This window comes from Neolamprologus brichardi, chromosome 3, assembly GCF_056152115.1.
Source record: "Neolamprologus brichardi isolate AB-2024 chromosome 3, ASM5615211v1, whole genome shotgun sequence".
NCBI classification, from domain to species: domain Eukaryota; kingdom Metazoa; phylum Chordata; class Actinopteri; order Cichliformes; family Cichlidae; genus Neolamprologus; species Neolamprologus brichardi.
In genome coordinates, this window is record NC_142106.1 from 28,986,440 (window position 1) to 29,002,298 (window position 15,859).

The following is a 15,859-nucleotide window of genomic DNA, read 5'->3' on the forward strand; positions in this document are numbered from 1 at the left end:
CTCAGATGGGCAGAGATTCAGCTGCCTCCAAGTCATTGCCTTGTTTATTACTTGCTTTTGCTTCTTCCAGTTTGCATTTTAGAACTGTTGAACACACTCCCTACACTAATAGACTGCAAAGTTCTCCATTTAAGACCACAACACTAAACTGCACATCCTTTGCAGACATATCAGTGCATTACACTAAACAAAGTAATAAAATGAGGACAAAATTGGAAAGAAAATGTGACAATATTTGACAATATGGTAAATAAAAACATAACTGTGTCATTTTCAGACTTTTGTTGGGTGTCTGCCTGAAGCCTCATGATGTCTAGAATTTCCACTACCTAGTGATATATTACACTGTATACAGCAGCTTATTTGGTTATATGAGGAATCATGCACTCTCATGCCACTCAACATTCACATGCAAGAGGGGAGAGAGAGGCAGGAGACGAACAAATAGACAACACAGCTCTTGTCTGCAGATGAGGTAAGGTCTGAGCTGTTTCACAGTGCGAAGTCCAGCTCAAGAAGTAAGTGATCTACAGTCGATTCCTGTCGACCAGTCGACTTAGATTCCTGAGGTGCAAATGCTCTGAAAGATTAAAGTAGCTGTGAAGATTATAGGTCTACTTGACACTCTGGCAGTTGCTAATTCCTGCCTTGAGAAGCAGTAGGATGTATGGAAGAGAGTGATGGAGAAGAGAAGGAGACGATTGTGGGACAGGATAAGATACTGGGTTAAAGCAGGTAATAAAGAAGAAGAAGAAGAAGAAGAAGAAGAAGAAGAAGAAGAAGGGGTGCAGGAGAATGGTGAGGACGCTGACAGCAAGGAAGAAGATGTGAATGAGGAAGAAAATGAAGCAGGAGGAAATCAAGATGAAGAAGAAGTGCAGGCAAAACCGGAGGTGAGGGATGCAGAGGAAACCGAAGAGGACAAAGGAGAAAGTGGTTCAGAAACAGAAGGTTCTGATTTCACAGTTTCTGAGGATAAATATTTTAACAAACACAGAAATGAAGATATCTCTGAAACTCAGACTACTCTGGAGTGGAATGGAGAATTCAACGGTGAAATATTGACAGATGAAGAAGAAACCGTCACAGAATCTTGGGTCACTAAAGAAGATCGTGAAGAAGAAGAGGAAGCTTCTGCAGATGATAAGGAAACAGAACCTTCAGTGGATGAAGATGGGGATTTTAGTGATAAAGATGACATAAAGACATATTTCAAAGAGGATTACCCCATACATGTTTTTGTCACCTTGAATGAATTCAGGAGTTTATCCATTCTCACCGACCTTACTTTGAGGACAGAGGATGGGACGCGTTTCTGTGTGCACTCCCCAGTGCTGGCTGCTGTCAGTTCACTTACCTGTGATAATCTAAAAAGAAGCAAAGCAGAAAACAAAAGAGCTGATGAAAGAAAAGACAATGACACATGTGTTGGAGTTCACCGGTGGTCAATCTCTCTTGGTCCTGAGGTAGAGCATGTTGGGTTAGAGGCGATTGTGGAGTTTGCCTACACTGGACAAATACCATTCTTAAACAAGGGTAATCTGAACAAGATAAAGGCTGCTGCTCAAACGCTGGGTGCACCAAGGGTTCTCGATCTCTGCACTGAGGAAGAAGAGAAGTCCACAAAAACTGGAGGGGATAAGCAAAGGGAAAGTATTTCTACTGCACAACAAATGACGACCAGCCTTCAGTCCATCCAACAGCTGTGGATGGACAGAGTGGGATGTGATGTGACTCTGGAAGCTTGTGGTGGATTGCTTCATGGTGAGTAGACCATTTAATGCTGTCTGGATGCCCACTTTAACTTTTATCTATTTGCTCAAGTAAATTTCTGTGTTGTGATACATTTTCTCACTTTCTATCACTATCACTTTCTTCATTGCAAAAGTGACTATATTCAATATTAGATAAATGTGTATTGAAAATTTTACCATCAAATATACATTTTCTTAAGATGCATCTGTAGTTCTGCCAAATAAGTTTTCAGGTTGTTCATATTTCTGTTTTATTGCAAGGCGACTACTGAGTGGTCCAGATTTCCATATTGTAGAACATTTAACCATCAAATAAATCTGGATTTACATTCTGCACAAAGTGTGTATTAAACATACGTTGGGCCTTTATAGGCTTCACCTTTAATGAAGTACATTATAAAACAAGCATGTGACCTGGATATTTTAGAGATATTTACTCATTGATGTCTTTCGTCTAGTCCACAGAGTTATCTTGGCTGTAAGCAGTGATTACTTCCATGGCATGTTCACCTCAGGGATGAAGGAGTCCCGTCAGCCTTTTGTGACCCTTCCCTTCCTTTTGGCGTCAGAATTAGAAGTTCTAATTGGCTGCTCTTACAGTGGTGCTCTACCTATGAGCTGGCAGTGCATCTTTGAGATCACCATCACTGCTCTCCAGCTTCAGTACCAACCTGCACTTTCCTTGTGCTACAATTTCCTGTGTCAAGAAATTAATCCTCAATCTTGTCTGGATGTGGTATCTTTTGCTGAGGCCTATGAAATGCCACAGCTTCTTGAATTCGCTGATGATTTTGTCCTCCGGCATTTCCAGATGGTGGCATGCACCTCAAAGTTTACGGACCTGTCAGCTAAAAAGCTCTTGATGTACCTAAACAGTAACTCACTTTATGTTCCATCTGAACTTGTTATATTCAAAGCAGTGGCAGCTTGGATCCAAGCAAAGCCCAGGATAAGGCTCAGACTAGCTCATGAACTTATGAAAACTGTCCAGTTTCCCTTGATGACATTCAAGGAATTCAAGGTAGTGCGATCTCAGACCATGTGGTCTAATCACAACATGGCAAAGCTGTATGAGGAAATCTTTGAAGATTTCTGCTCCAGTGAGAGTGCACAGCATCAGTTCCGCATCTATATGCCAAAAGAGAGTCTCGTTCTGATTGGAGGTGACCAGATTTCAGAAGACCTGAGCAGCCGCAGCATCAGCAGAGAACTTTGGTTTGGGAATTCCCTCAGGAATCACATAGGGGTAAAAAAGGCATTGGAGTGGAGAAAGCTGGGAGAGATGCCTGAGCCAGCAAGATTCGGGCATGAGGTGGCTGTCCTAAAAGGACGATTGTATGTGTTTGGAGGCAAGAAGTATTATGGCATTGGTGACACCCTGAGTAATGTTTACAGGTAAGAGCAGTTCATTGTCAACCCTCCAAAAACAATAATAACATATACTTAACTGTTTCTTATATGTGCATAATTTCACCACCTGTAGGTATGACCCTTGTGAAAACAGCTGGGAGTTTCTGGCTGAAATGCAAGAAAAAAGATGCTCATTTTCAGTGGTTGTACTTAATGAAAAGATATATGCCATCGGCGGACACAGTGAGACCGGTGCTATAGATAGTGTTGAAAGATACTGCCCATCTACAAATTCTTGGAAGTAGGTTGGGCAGAGCATTCATTGTTCATTACCATGTCATTACATTTCTCCTAAATAAGCTGTTTAAAATGATTCAAAACTTTTCAAAATATTGTAGTTTGCTGTCACAAATCACTCATCTTTTCTTTTTCAGCTTCACCTCACCCTTGGATCTGCCTCTGAGCGGGCATGTAGCAAAAGTTACCCAAGGACAGATCTTCATAACAGGAGGGGAAAATAATGATTACCTTTGTGTTGCATCCCTCTTTCTGTACCATCCAGAAACAGGAAGCACCTACCTGGCAAACATGGCTTCACCTCGAGCTCATCACTGTATGGAGATCTTGGGTGAATATCTTTACGTGGCAGGTGGAGTAACCACTGATGATAGCATGACTATTGTTGATCAGCTATCTTGTGAAGTGTACAGTCCAGTGGGTAACTGCTGGACTGCCTTTGCATCTCTGCCAGTGCCACATGTTGGAGCAGGAAGTGCCGTTTTGGAGGGAAGGTTTTATGTGCTGGGTGGATACAGTCAGGAGGACTACACCGATACTAAGGTGGTGCACCGCTATGATCCTGCCACACAGAAATGGGAGAACATGGGAAAGATGCCCGGGCCAAACAATGATATCCGTGCATCTCTGCTGTGTTTGCCAATGCATTTGCGACTATAAAACATGGTAATAAATCTCATTGTTATTTATAATCACAAGAGGAGAATATATCATTATAAAGTATATGAATTAAGGAGAGATACTTTGAGCTGAACAGCGTAAAGAAAATGAACTGGAACTGTTAATAATTTAAATTAAACAATATGTTTTTCAGTTTTCTGAAAGTTTTTGTCAAAATATCTATCTGAATTTTCTTATTTTCATATAGTGTGTGTGTGTGTGTCAGATTTTTAGTGTTCACTTTGGCATCCGATTTTCTTTGGTTATATAACACAATTTGATATGAATTAAACTGAACTGTGTGTGAGTTCCACAGCAGAATGCAATAGCAAGGTACGATCACATGAGGGAGCTCTCTGCCTCCCCTCTTGTCTTTACAGTTACCAAACTTTGTGGTGGGATGCTGGTGAAAACAGCTGTCGCTGTAAAAACTGTACACAACAAGGTTGGTTTGCATTTATTATTCTGAAGAAGTTTCTCAATTTATATTTGCATTAAATTCTACTTGAAAATAAACAACAATGAACCGAGTCCTTTAATAATATAAGTGCACATATTCAGGTAAGTGCTGAGGTAATATTAGCTCAGATCATTAGAGGTTTACACAGAGATAAAGAGATTTTATGACTAATGCTGCTTTAACATTTTAAGACAATGCATAAACCATGAAAGAGTAAAACAAACAAACAAAAAACAGGTTTTGTGGCTGTTTAGATTATTATACACCGCTGTATTGACCCCACAATTCTACATGCACCCAATCAACAGCAACCAGCAGAGCTACTGCATTGCTGCTGCTGCCAGTGCCGTCTGCTGAAGGGCTGTTATATGTTGAAATTTGACTGACATTATTCTTCACAAGAATAGCACCTGCTGTGTGAGTGTGAGAGTAGTAGAGTAGTCGGAAGTACTGCAACTGAGCAGAGACCATTCACTGGTGCTGTGAAGATTCCTGCAACAGAATAAAGGGAATATATTGGTTTCTTTCTGTCCAGCCACCCTGGCTGTAGCTCAGGTTGTAGAGCATCATGTAGGGTCATCTGCTAATTGGATGGTTGGTGTTTTGATCATGCCAAATATAAAAAGCAGTGCTTGGGTGAATGTGGCATGTTGCATAAAGCTCTTTAAATGCTCCAGGGGAGTAGAAAAGTGCTATATAAGAGTCAGTCCATTTACCATTTAGTCATAGTAACCAGGATATTTGAATTATACTGTTATACTGAACTGTATTATGCTAAATATAGCATTTGGAAAGTGATAAATGGGTTCAGCATTGAATGTGTTTATCCAATGAAAAAAACTCTTATTTTTTTCCAATACAGCTACAGGTCTCTGTCTCAAGTTCTCTTCTATACTTGCAATGAAACTTGGTGTCTAGACCCGTGATATTGTTCTTGCTCAAAATTCTGTACCAACTTCTCTTTTGCCTTCATCCACTCACTGATGTCCGTGTCGCCTTTCTGTCCACATCCTGGCTCAACAAACAAGAATCACAACAACAATCACCTGAAGAACTACGAGGTTTTTTTTTAGTCCCGTCTTAGTTTGTTTCTTATTACTTAAAATAGATAAAGCTGAAAACCTAGAATTTCATGGCACTAAATTAGTAACGTACAGTTACGGTGTAACCTGGGTTCTCTAGCATATCGAGACTCTCTCTCCACACGGTGTCTCGATATGCTAGAGAACTCAAACTTTTAAGATGATAACCAAAACTCAAAATTTATACTTACCTCTGCTTGCATCTATTTCTTTGCACAGAAACAAGCTTCCACACATCTCCCACAAAAATAAATTCTTCTAAACTAACATTCATATTTACTAATTAATTATAATACTTAGTAACACTTACATTAATGCGTATGCTGTGCTTGTTGTCATGAAAAAGTTGTCTGATTAAATATAAAATGATCTGCTTTAAGTTGCTTGACATTTCACAAGTTCATAAAAGAAATATCAAAGAACAACAGCAATGTTGGAAGCAACATTTTCTACAATAAACTTTTTAAGGACTTTGGACCAGTTTGAAACATATTTTAAGTACTTTATAGCATGTACACTAAAATAAATCCGATGAAGTCCATTAAATTAATAGTGTTTTTTTTTCCATAAATGATTTAGGGGGAAAAAAAAGAAATTCTGTTTACAGCAAGCAGTCCTTTATAGTTCACCAGTTCACCTTCATGACACTGACTATCACAGCTACACTTCAGGGGCCATCTTGCTGAAGAATGGGCATTCCCAGATGAGCACCTGGGAATTTGGAGGACTGGATATCACTGGCAAATCTATTGGGTCAACATCATTCTGTGGAGAGCTGGTTTTTGTGGTTTAGCCATGTGAAAAATGTTTCAGTGTTTCCTTTTTGTCATGGATTTGTCCCTCTTGTTTCTTCTTATCAACTATTTATTATTTTGTACGATACTAAATCGGCGTCTGCTTTTGATGAGAAATCTGTTTGGTTGTACAGGTCAAATTTGGTTAACTTTGGTCAAATTTAAATCTAAAAGGGCCAGGTTCAACTCTCTTTTTTTAAAGCAATTTTGAACATTTTTTGTGTATTTAACTTAGATTGTCCTAGTGTTTCTTCCCTTATTGCATATTGGCATGAAAGAATAACCAAAAGGTTTCAGCATTTTACATTTTAGCAACATTTTACATTCATGGACACAGATTGTGAGTACAGGAGGTTTAATTGTTTTTTTTATAAAAACATTAGGAATCATCACATATTGGAGTCAACACTTTTTAATAGTAATCATATAGTAAGTTGAAACACAATTGAAAATCCAAAGCTTTCAAGCTGAGTCAAAGCCCAGGCAGTAACACCACTATTAGCAGCACTATAGGCAGCAGCAATTCAATTTTATTTGTACTATATAACTTCAAATCACAACAGCAATAACCTTAAGGTAACTAAGCATTATATCTTTCCCTAGTAGTGGAAGTTTATACCAAACAAAAATATAATTCACTGTCTTGCATTCGGCTGTTACAGAAACGTTTAGAACCTCACAGAAGGAATGATCTTAGATTCTCAGATAGTTTGATCTGTTTGGACACACAGATAGGGATGGTTAGGAAAGCACATGGTCATTTCCTGGAAAGATTTGAACAGCTAAGCCTGTAAGAATACGAAACCAGATCATTTATCATTCAAAATGTCACTGTCATGTGGTGCCAATGAAAATTCTTCAGATCTAAAAGTTTAGGTTGTAATGCTTTCATCAACTCTGTATCACTTATTTTTTGCTTATTCTAACTTGACAGCCCCCCATCAGAGAGAGAGAGAGAGAGCATCAGAGAGAGCATCAGAGAGAGAGATCATCAGAGAGAGAGAGAGAGAGAAACAATCATATTTACACTACCAGTCAAGTTTGGGCACTGTCACTATCTGCAGAAGAAGACTGTGTGGAGTGAGGAGGTGGACCAAAGTAAGGACACGTGAAAATTAAACTTGATTTTAACAAACAGCGAGCTGTTTATTGAAAGTTGGTAAAACAGTACAAAAATAAAAGGCAAAGGCACAACTAAGCTATAACCTAAACTCGGTGAGCTAAACATAAAGAACCTAGAACATGACAACCTGATGTGGAAAACCTGAAACACGAATGCTGCACCAAGTGAGAGTTAACAGTCATTAAGAATTAGCTATTATGATTAGCCTGTGGTCAAAGTAGTCATTCATTTCAAAATGATAAACTCCATCTATTTTCTTACCACTTACATATATATCATTCTTATTCACACACACAGGCCTAGATACTGATACTAGATACTGGCAACCTTCTGGTACCACTGGTTGCAATTATGACTAGTTCGTAAGTCGTTCATGAAGGTTGATGGCAGTCACTTTAAACTGATTGAAAAAGACAGTCAGTGAACCCCTAATAATTGCAAGCTGCTAGGGAAAAAGACTGCTCGTTGAAATTGTTGCTTGAGGCTACTGGCAGCTGCAAGGGAAAATTGGTCACAAAGAGATACACGGTGCTGTACTAAAAACTTTCTTGCAATTACTTTGATCAGTAGCAGATTATCTGTATTTCTTATAGTTTTATATCAAAGATGCTGACTTATCTGCAATCACTCTAAAACTGCTCTTTGTATGATAGTGAAACCATGAAAGCTCCAACACAGACCTCAATTAGGGAACACTTGCCTTCAAAGTAAAATTTGTGCCTTTTGAAATGTGTTGGTTTAACCAATAAGGCATATTTTTCACTTAAACAAATGGTCTCTGCTTCTGGTTTTCATTGCACTTCAAGTCTTACTACTGCTCTGCAAGTTAAACAATACATGCAAACAACTCAACATCTTCCATCCAAACCATGGTTGACTGGGATAAACTGGTTTTAACCAATATAGTCATAAGGAACAGCCTTAGTGCAGCATCCTCTTTGCAACTGCCAGCAACCACTCACCAACTGGTTGGAGAATACATATTTTTTCCAAGCAACCTATGGTTATCAAAAGGTTTGCTGACTGGTCTGAAGGCCTGAGTGATTGAGGCCTTAGATATCCACATTTGAATATTTTACTTCTATTATTGCAGTAATTTCAGTGTTTAAACAGACTGCCTAATTGAGGAGTGTATCATTTCAATAAAACAGTTACTGTCTGAGGTGCTGGGGCAGGTGCATCAGACAAGCTCGGATGTCTGTAACAGCTCCAGGCAGTTTGCCCATAGTCTCCCATCTCTGCATGATGGGATCAAAGCGGTGGACCAGTGCAGACTCACTGTAGTCATCCTGGCAATACCCTCCCAGTACATAGATCTTCTCCTCCATAACAATGGAGGCTGCACCAACATGGGGCATGGGCAGTGACGCAAAAGTAGTCCAGCAATCAGCCACAATATCATATACCTCACAAACTAGTTGATCAGTGTAAAACTTCCTTAGGTTACAGACTCCACCGGCAACATATAGATGACTCTGTAGGGCTTCCATGCAATGCTGGGCTCTATCATAGGTCATGTCTGCCAGGTAGATGGTTCCCCTCTCTGGGTGGTATAGACATGTGGAAACAAGGCACTCATATTTGCAGTTGAAACCTCCAGATATGAAAATCTCTCCATCAATGATAGCAGCAGCATGGCCACTCAGAGCCAGGTCCAGCGGTTGGACAAAGCTGTGAAACAAGAGAAGCCAGGCGGTCATGTCCAGATGGACAGTTGTAAGGAAAATATTTTTTTTAATCTGCCTTGAATCCAATATACCACAAAATGGCATTACTTGACATATATGTAACTTTAACAAAACAATTTTATCAGAAATGAGCATCATGTGAAATATAAACAAAAAGTGATTCAGCTGCATTGTCCATGAACCTTGCAGCTTACATTTCTGTGATGACAGCATGACTTTGGACGAGGTGAAGGCAGCAACTCGGATGAATTCTCATTAACGTCTGAATGTTTAGATTTCATTCTTTAACTCACAAATGCTATAACTGAATGCTGTGTCATGTAATAGACAATATTTATGTTGTTTTGCTTTCTTTAACTTGCATTTCTGTTTAAGATAGAATAACATTTTAAAAGCCTCCTAACAGCAAATTGCGCCACCATATGTGTGTAACTTTCCACCTGGTGAAACCAGAAGAGCAAAATACAAATTTCTTTAAACATTGCATACTATAATTCAAGGGCAAGACTGACATCTGCTGTGGAAATCATGGTACTGCATTTGAATTTAAGGGTAAAGCATTAAAAACTTCTATCCATTATAACTATTATAAAACTTGACTCTTTTCATATTGCCTCAGTCTTTTAACTTTGTTGGCTGATTGGTATGTCCACAATTCAAAAACAGATAGATTATTCAAGCGCAGCTAAAATATCCATCATCCATTATTCAAGATTCTGTTTCATTTTAAATAACTAATTTTACCTCCAGGAGTCAGTGTCTGGGTTGTACATCTCAACACTGTCTACGTTGGTGTTGATGTCTTTATCTCCACCAATGGCATAAAGGTGCGATTCACGTACCACGATTGAGAGGTTACTTCTGAACTCCTGCATGTCTGCCAGCCTCTTCCAGCAATCATTCACTGGGTCATAACTAGCATGAGTGCAATAAAAAAATAAAATGTGATATATGTAACAATCTGTTTTTGTGAATGCAAGAAGATGTATATTCACTGACTAACAGTTTTTATTTACCTGTAGGCAGATTTCATAATGTCATCCTTTGCATAAAAGAAGCACCCTCCAATCACATACAGCTTCCCATCCATTACGGCAACTCCATGCCTAAACTTTGGTTTATCTGGAATCTCAGTTAATCTCCTCCACTCAATGTCCTTCACCAACCCTGTGCCACTGCGTAGGGAGTTTGCAAACCAAACTTCCCTGCTCGGTATGCGCTGACCAACATCTGGATTCAGTTGGTCTCCTCCAACCAGAACTAGAGTATCTTTTGGTCGCCTGATCCGCCAGTGATCCTGGGACTTTGGAAGGCTGAAACCAAATTCTTTAAGTGCTGAACCATAAAGTTCCACCTCTTTGTTGCCAAAACACTCCATGCGTAGATTAATGGCTCTAACCTCTCTGAACTCTCGAAAGGTCATGAGGGGGAAGCGAACTCCAGTCATGAGTAAGCCTGCATGGGCCAATCTTTCTTCGGGATCACCCTCAATCCATGAGATTACGGCTCGAAATACAGCCAACTCTGAAGGTACACAAAGGCCATCGCAGAGAAGGAAGCTTAAAAGCTTTTCTGCTTGTAGGTCCTGAAACTTTGTTGTGCCTGATACTTCCATAAAGTTCCTCAACACAAAGTCACTGGCCTCCTCAAGAAGTTCTGATATTCCATATGCTTCAGCAAAAGATGCCACATCCAGGCAGGAGCTTGCCTGTATCTCTTTTTTCATAAAGTTGAGGCAAATTGATAGAGCAGATTGGAATTGAAGCTGAAGCGCCATGCAGGTAATCTCAAAAACAGAGTCCCAGCTAAGTAGAAGGATCCCACTGTATGAGTAGCCAATAAGAGCCTCTAATTCAGATGTAGACAGGAAAGGAAGGGCAACACAACTCTGATGGGATTCCCTCATTCCACATGTGAACATGCCACGGAAGTAATCACTGCTTACTGCCAAAACAATTCTGTGGACTGAAGAGAGACAAAAGAAAAGCTTAAACTTTGACCACTATGATGCATTCATTAGGATATCAAAAGCAGTTGTACTAACCATGGAAAAAAGTTCCATCCACGTCCAAAATGACATCACACCCCACTCTATCTGCCCACAACTGTTCAATGGACTGAAGAGTAATTTTTATTTGTTCTAGAGCAGAGATGGTTTGTGCTTCTTTCTTGAAACATTCACTGTTCTCCTTTCTTTCCTTGTTTTTGCAGATGTCCACAAGTCTTGGGATTGCAAGGACTTGAGCTGCAGCTTTGATTCGGGCCATATTATCATTGTTCAAAGATGACACAAGCCCAGTGTAGGCAAACTCAACAACAGCCTGAAGCCCAATATGGTCAACCTCTGAACTCAATTGTATTGACCACCTCTGGACTCCATCTTTGTCCTCACTATTGTCAGATTTCTCCTCACTTTTATCCCGTAGTCTTTCCAGAAAGAAGCCGCTGACAGCAGCCAAGATAAGGGAGTGCACTTGGAAGCTTTTCTGATTTTCAGTTGTCAGTGTCAGGTCTGTAAGAAGAGATGAATCCAAGAATTCTTTCAGAGCTACAAACACCTCTTTAGGGTAGGTTTTGTTGTGGCATGCCTGGACTTTATTCTCTTCAGCTCCCAAGCTTTCAGCGCTTATGTGCTCCGCAATTCCCTCCTGACTAGTACCATTCATTCCATCTCGAGTCTCTTTTTTGTCACTCCTACTTGTCAAGCCCATTCTCGAATTGTTGTAAGCAACAATCCTTCGTAGCTCCCGGTTGTCCTGTTCTATACCTTCACCACCTTCTTCAACAACTCTTTTCCTTCTCTCCTTCTCTCTCCTCCACCGTTCTTCCCACTCCATTGGCAAGTAACGCCTTGTAAACTCCATGTCATTGGTTATTTTCTTTTTGAGCAATAGCTACTTTTGTCTTTTCAGTTACTTATGCCATCCAGCAAAAAAAAAATACTGTTCTAATAATTTTTGCTACTTTCTATTCAAAAGCCATTCTGCCACTTTTAAATCCCCTCTGTCGTTCTCTGTCTTGGTCTCAAGTTCACTTTCTGCATAAACAAGCAGCTATTTATAGCTACCGGGTCACATAGGTTTAATTTCAAGTGAGGCTTCACATGCTTTGTACTGTTTTAGAGTAAGGAAAATAGAGTTTTTTTCTACTACAAACATTTCACATTGACATAAGCAGGTATTAAACTGAATGACAGCAATTGGCCTTAAATACAGTTAGGTTCTATTAGTGATTATTAAAGAGAAAATATGTTTTACAGTTCTCCAGTTACTTGCACTAATGGAACTTTTTTTTCTTAGAAATAGGGATTGATACACAATGAGGAGGAAGGATTTGATGGCATAATCTCTGGGAGATCTAAGTGCAGTGGGAAAATTGTACAATACTGCACAGACCTGAATTAACATCACGTAATTGACAGGGGGATGCATAGAGTACTAATAATAAGTAACATTAAAACAGATGCACACTATTGACTTATTGTTAATAGTGTGCATTTGTTATCATAATCTCTTTATTAGATAGTAGTAAGAGATACTAGTCTTAGATTTCCACAACATTGCTGGTGCAGTATAATTCTCTAAATGCTATGTATTAAAATTTTGAGTCTTAAGTAAAACTGCTTAAATTTGCAATGTTTTGTAATTCAAAACATTAAAATAGATACAATGTGAATCTGGTAGTTTTAAGGTTGGTTGATGGTTACCACTCGTATATTAAATGAATAAATACCCTTGCAAAAAGGTATCATAAAGAATTATATAAAAGGGTTAGAGTTAGGCTTCGGGTGTAAGCTTTGGGCTGTGATGATTGTACAAAACAAAACTCAACTCTAATCTTAACCCTGGACAGACACAGATGTCCTGTGGTATAAACATCCAACCAGTCTATGGCTGAAAACCAAATGTACTTTCATGAACAAATGTCACCAATCTATGCGGTACATAGTTTTTATATCTAAGACACACCAATATCAGTGGTCAATAATCAATAGTAACTGTATTGTCCCCAATGGGAAATTGATTTGCAGTATCAAACAACACATACACAAGAAAAAAAACCCATTTTCAATAGTTAATATTTTACATGGGGATAAGCAAAAACAAAGAGGAGCTAAAACGTGGTCATGCTGTTATCATAGTTTCTATATCTCTTTAATTACTTTTACCCAACCCCTTGTTTCTCCTACAATCCTATTCCCATTCCACGTGCAGATAAAAAGCAGGCCAAAGATAAAGTCACGTTTTCTGTTTGTAATCTGGTGAGTGTGATAAATGTATATTCCATTTCCAATGCTTTATTTAACTCATAAAAGTCCTGAATAACAAACTGGCAATAAGGAAAAAGGTTAAAGTTTATTCCATCATCATAAGATTATATGATATTTTTCATCACTTTATTTCTAATAATTAACTCAGACCCTTTTATAAATAGGTTCTTTACACCATGGTCTTCAGTGAAACACAGAAATCGGAGAAATACCATCTAACCTGGAAAATGGAGAGATTAACAGTAATTATTCTTATTTGTTTACTTGCTGGTTTATCTGAATGTGAGGAAATGGGTGATCAGAATGAAATCAATCAGAACCTGATCACTGAGCTCTCATATGAAGATACTAAGGCAGAGAACAATAACGACGTGTCAGCTGACCCAGGGTCTGAAACACCAGCCACTCGGACAGCAAACAAAACAACTGACCATCTATGTGAACCCAACATCTATATGGTGCTGAAGGAACTGGGGGCTCTAGAAGAACGACAGAAAGCCACCGTGAGGGCTCTTGAAGAAACAAACAGAAAGCTGGAAGCCAGTGAGAAGAAGGTGGCTGCACTTAACAGCACACTGACTGAGCTCAGGACGGTGTATGAAGGTAACAAAATATTTGGTAAAAATTAACTAATGAATGAATAAAAATAATGAACTGTGCAGTCACTGTGCCATGTAACTTTTCATGAAGTCTATTTTCCAAAATAGTCTTTTATTACTCATTTTTGATGATTGTTTTTACAAAATCATTTTAGTTATAATACTAAATTTAACTTATTGCAGGCGAAAAATTAAGCATTAGGGAGGTTTGCATGTTTGGTGCCTGCAGACAGATTTCTTCTATTTTAGCTTCTCTTCATTTGATGTCTGTAAAACCCAGAATCAAATTTGAAATCCTGTCACAAGGAACTCACGGCACAATATTGTCCGAACAGAGTACTTAGTCTCAGGCTGCAGGCTAACTTATGGTTCTGAGTTTGTGAGTAGAATGGGAGGCAGCGCGTTCAGCTCTCAGGAACCAGCTTCTAATTTGTGTTTCAGGTGTCAGGTATAGTACACTGTCTATTTCTCTCTTCTCTCTACTAGATTAGGTTTAATACTTTCCTTTTTTATAAAGCTTAGTGCTCAGGCTGCTGAAGGACCTCCAATTCTTTTCCACTCCCCTTGTTTAATTCCCCACATGTTTATATGCCCTAACGCATTAAACTTTTCCTTCTCTTTTTGTCTCATCTCTCTCTGATATTATTGAATTCATACTTAGTTGAGGTGAAAGGCAACTGTTTTCTGCTGATTAAATACTGGCTAAATACTAAAGCTCAGAATTAATCGAACCAAGGCTCAAACCACATCTGGTGAAATACAGATGTTATTATCATTCTAGTAAAGTTTCAGTTCTTGTGAGCTTCACTGCTGTTGTACTAACAACAAAAAGAAAAGGTGTCACTGTGTGTTTAAACAATTCTAGCTCTATAACATTTAAGAATGGTGGCAACGTTATAGTATAATAATGAAAATATTAAATAATTTGAAAACTGATTATTCTTGTTATTGTTACTTTTATTTATTTATTCATTTGGAGGAAACAAGCTAAAATATATTTTCTGGTGTTTTTAGGACAACGTCAGGTTGCATTTTCTGCTGCTTTACCCACAGAAGCCACTATTGGGCCAGCAAATGTTCTTTACCCTCTGGTGTACAGACATGTTCTGTACAACGTCGGAGGACACTACAGTCCAGTAACAGGTTAGAAACCAGTGTGGCTGTATGTGTGTGTGTGTGTGTGTGTGCGTGTGCGCACGTGCCTTCCCCCTTTTCTGCTGCTGAGAATTTTATAATCTCTAAAAAGTATTTCTGTTCAGTTTGTTCTATTCAGCAGGAGCATTATTGGATTAATTGCTGTTACTTTATGGTTGTTTTTCAATGCAGGGTATTTTACAGCACCAGTTCAAGGAGTCTATTATTTCACCTTTTCTTCTTTCTGGTGGGGAGGAAACACTGGAAACAGTGGTGGCAGTCTGTACCACAATGGAAACCCGATTGTATCATGGTATGGTTACAGTCGGGCTCATCCCATCAGTGGCTCAAATAGTGCAGTCTTAATGCTACAAGTTGGAGACATGGTCAATGTTCGTCTTTGGGGAAACCGACAGATCAGTGATAATGGAAATAAGTACTGCACATTCACTGGATTTTTGCTTTTTCCAATGTGAAGTGGCATCAGACAAAAATGTGACGTGTCATTTTTTGTACACTTTATTTTGTCTTCTGAAAATGTTGTATTTGTTTTTTTGTGCGGTTGACAAAGATGTACTCCATCTAATAAAGATGTTTTAATAACCATGAACCCCCCCCCCCCAAAGTCTTATAAATACAGTAATTTCT

General features: G+C 38.9%; 3 protein-coding genes across 3 annotated transcripts; 2 read left to right on the top strand and 1 right to left on the bottom strand.

The window, feature by feature from the left end:
• The first annotated feature begins 381 nt into the window (after window positions 1-381).
• On the top strand, window positions 382-4,583 carry LOC102788499 (kelch-like protein 33). The gene is made up of 4 exons (XM_006808529.3): window positions 382-1,764; window positions 2,213-3,149; window positions 3,238-3,405; window positions 3,539-4,583. The coding sequence occupies exons 1-4, from the start codon at window positions 681-683 to the stop codon at window positions 4,059-4,061; spliced, it is 2,712 nt and encodes a 903-aa protein (XP_006808592.2). The 5' UTR covers window positions 382-680; the 3' UTR covers window positions 4,062-4,583.
• Window positions 4,584-8,466: 3,883 nt separating this feature from the next.
• Window positions 8,467-12,224, bottom strand: si:ch211-63p21.8 (kelch-like protein 33). Its single transcript, XM_087835969.1, has 4 exons — window positions 11,253-12,224; window positions 10,225-11,173; window positions 9,953-10,123; window positions 8,467-9,191 (listed from the first exon to the last, which is right to left on the bottom strand). The coding sequence occupies exons 1-4, from the start codon at window positions 12,070-12,072 to the stop codon at window positions 8,672-8,674; spliced, it is 2,460 nt and encodes an 819-aa protein (XP_087692095.1). The 5' UTR covers window positions 12,073-12,224; the 3' UTR covers window positions 8,467-8,671.
• A 1,481-nt stretch (window positions 12,225-13,705) lies between these two features.
• Window positions 13,706-15,687, top strand: cbln11 (cerebellin 11). The gene is made up of 3 exons (XM_035915720.2): window positions 13,706-14,081; window positions 15,092-15,220; window positions 15,404-15,687. The coding sequence occupies exons 1-3, from the start codon at window positions 13,706-13,708 to the stop codon at window positions 15,685-15,687; spliced, it is 789 nt and encodes a 262-aa protein (XP_035771613.2).
• The last annotated feature ends 172 nt before the right edge of the window (window positions 15,688-15,859 follow it).

Coding starts and splice junctions, on each gene's coding strand:
- LOC102788499 (XM_006808529.3), top strand. CDS start 681: ATGGAGAAGAGAAGGAGACGATTGTGGGACAGGATAAGATACTGGGTT. Junction 1,765..2,212: donor TTGTGGTGGATTGCTTCATG/GTGAGTAGACCA, acceptor TCTTTCGTCTAG/TCCACAGAGTTATCTTGGCT. Junction 3,150..3,237: donor ACCCTGAGTAATGTTTACAG/GTAAGAGCAGTT, acceptor CACCACCTGTAG/GTATGACCCTTGTGAAAACA.
- si:ch211-63p21.8 (XM_087835969.1), bottom strand. CDS start 12,072: ATGGAGTTTACAAGGCGTTACTTGCCAATGGAGTGGGAAGAACGGTGG. Junction 11,174..11,252: donor GGATGGAACTTTTTTCCATG/GTTAGTACAACT, acceptor GTCTCTCTTCAG/TCCACAGAATTGTTTTGGCA. Junction 9,192..9,952: donor CCAGACACTGACTCCTGGAG/GTAAAATTAGTT, acceptor CTTGTTTCACAG/CTTTGTCCAACCGCTGGACC.
- cbln11 (XM_035915720.2), top strand. CDS start 13,706: ATGGAGAGATTAACAGTAATTATTCTTATTTGTTTACTTGCTGGTTTA. Junction 14,082..15,091: donor GCTCAGGACGGTGTATGAAG/GTAACAAAATAT, acceptor TGGTGTTTTTAG/GACAACGTCAGGTTGCATTT. Junction 15,221..15,403: donor ACACTACAGTCCAGTAACAG/GTTAGAAACCAG, acceptor TTTTCAATGCAG/GGTATTTTACAGCACCAGTT.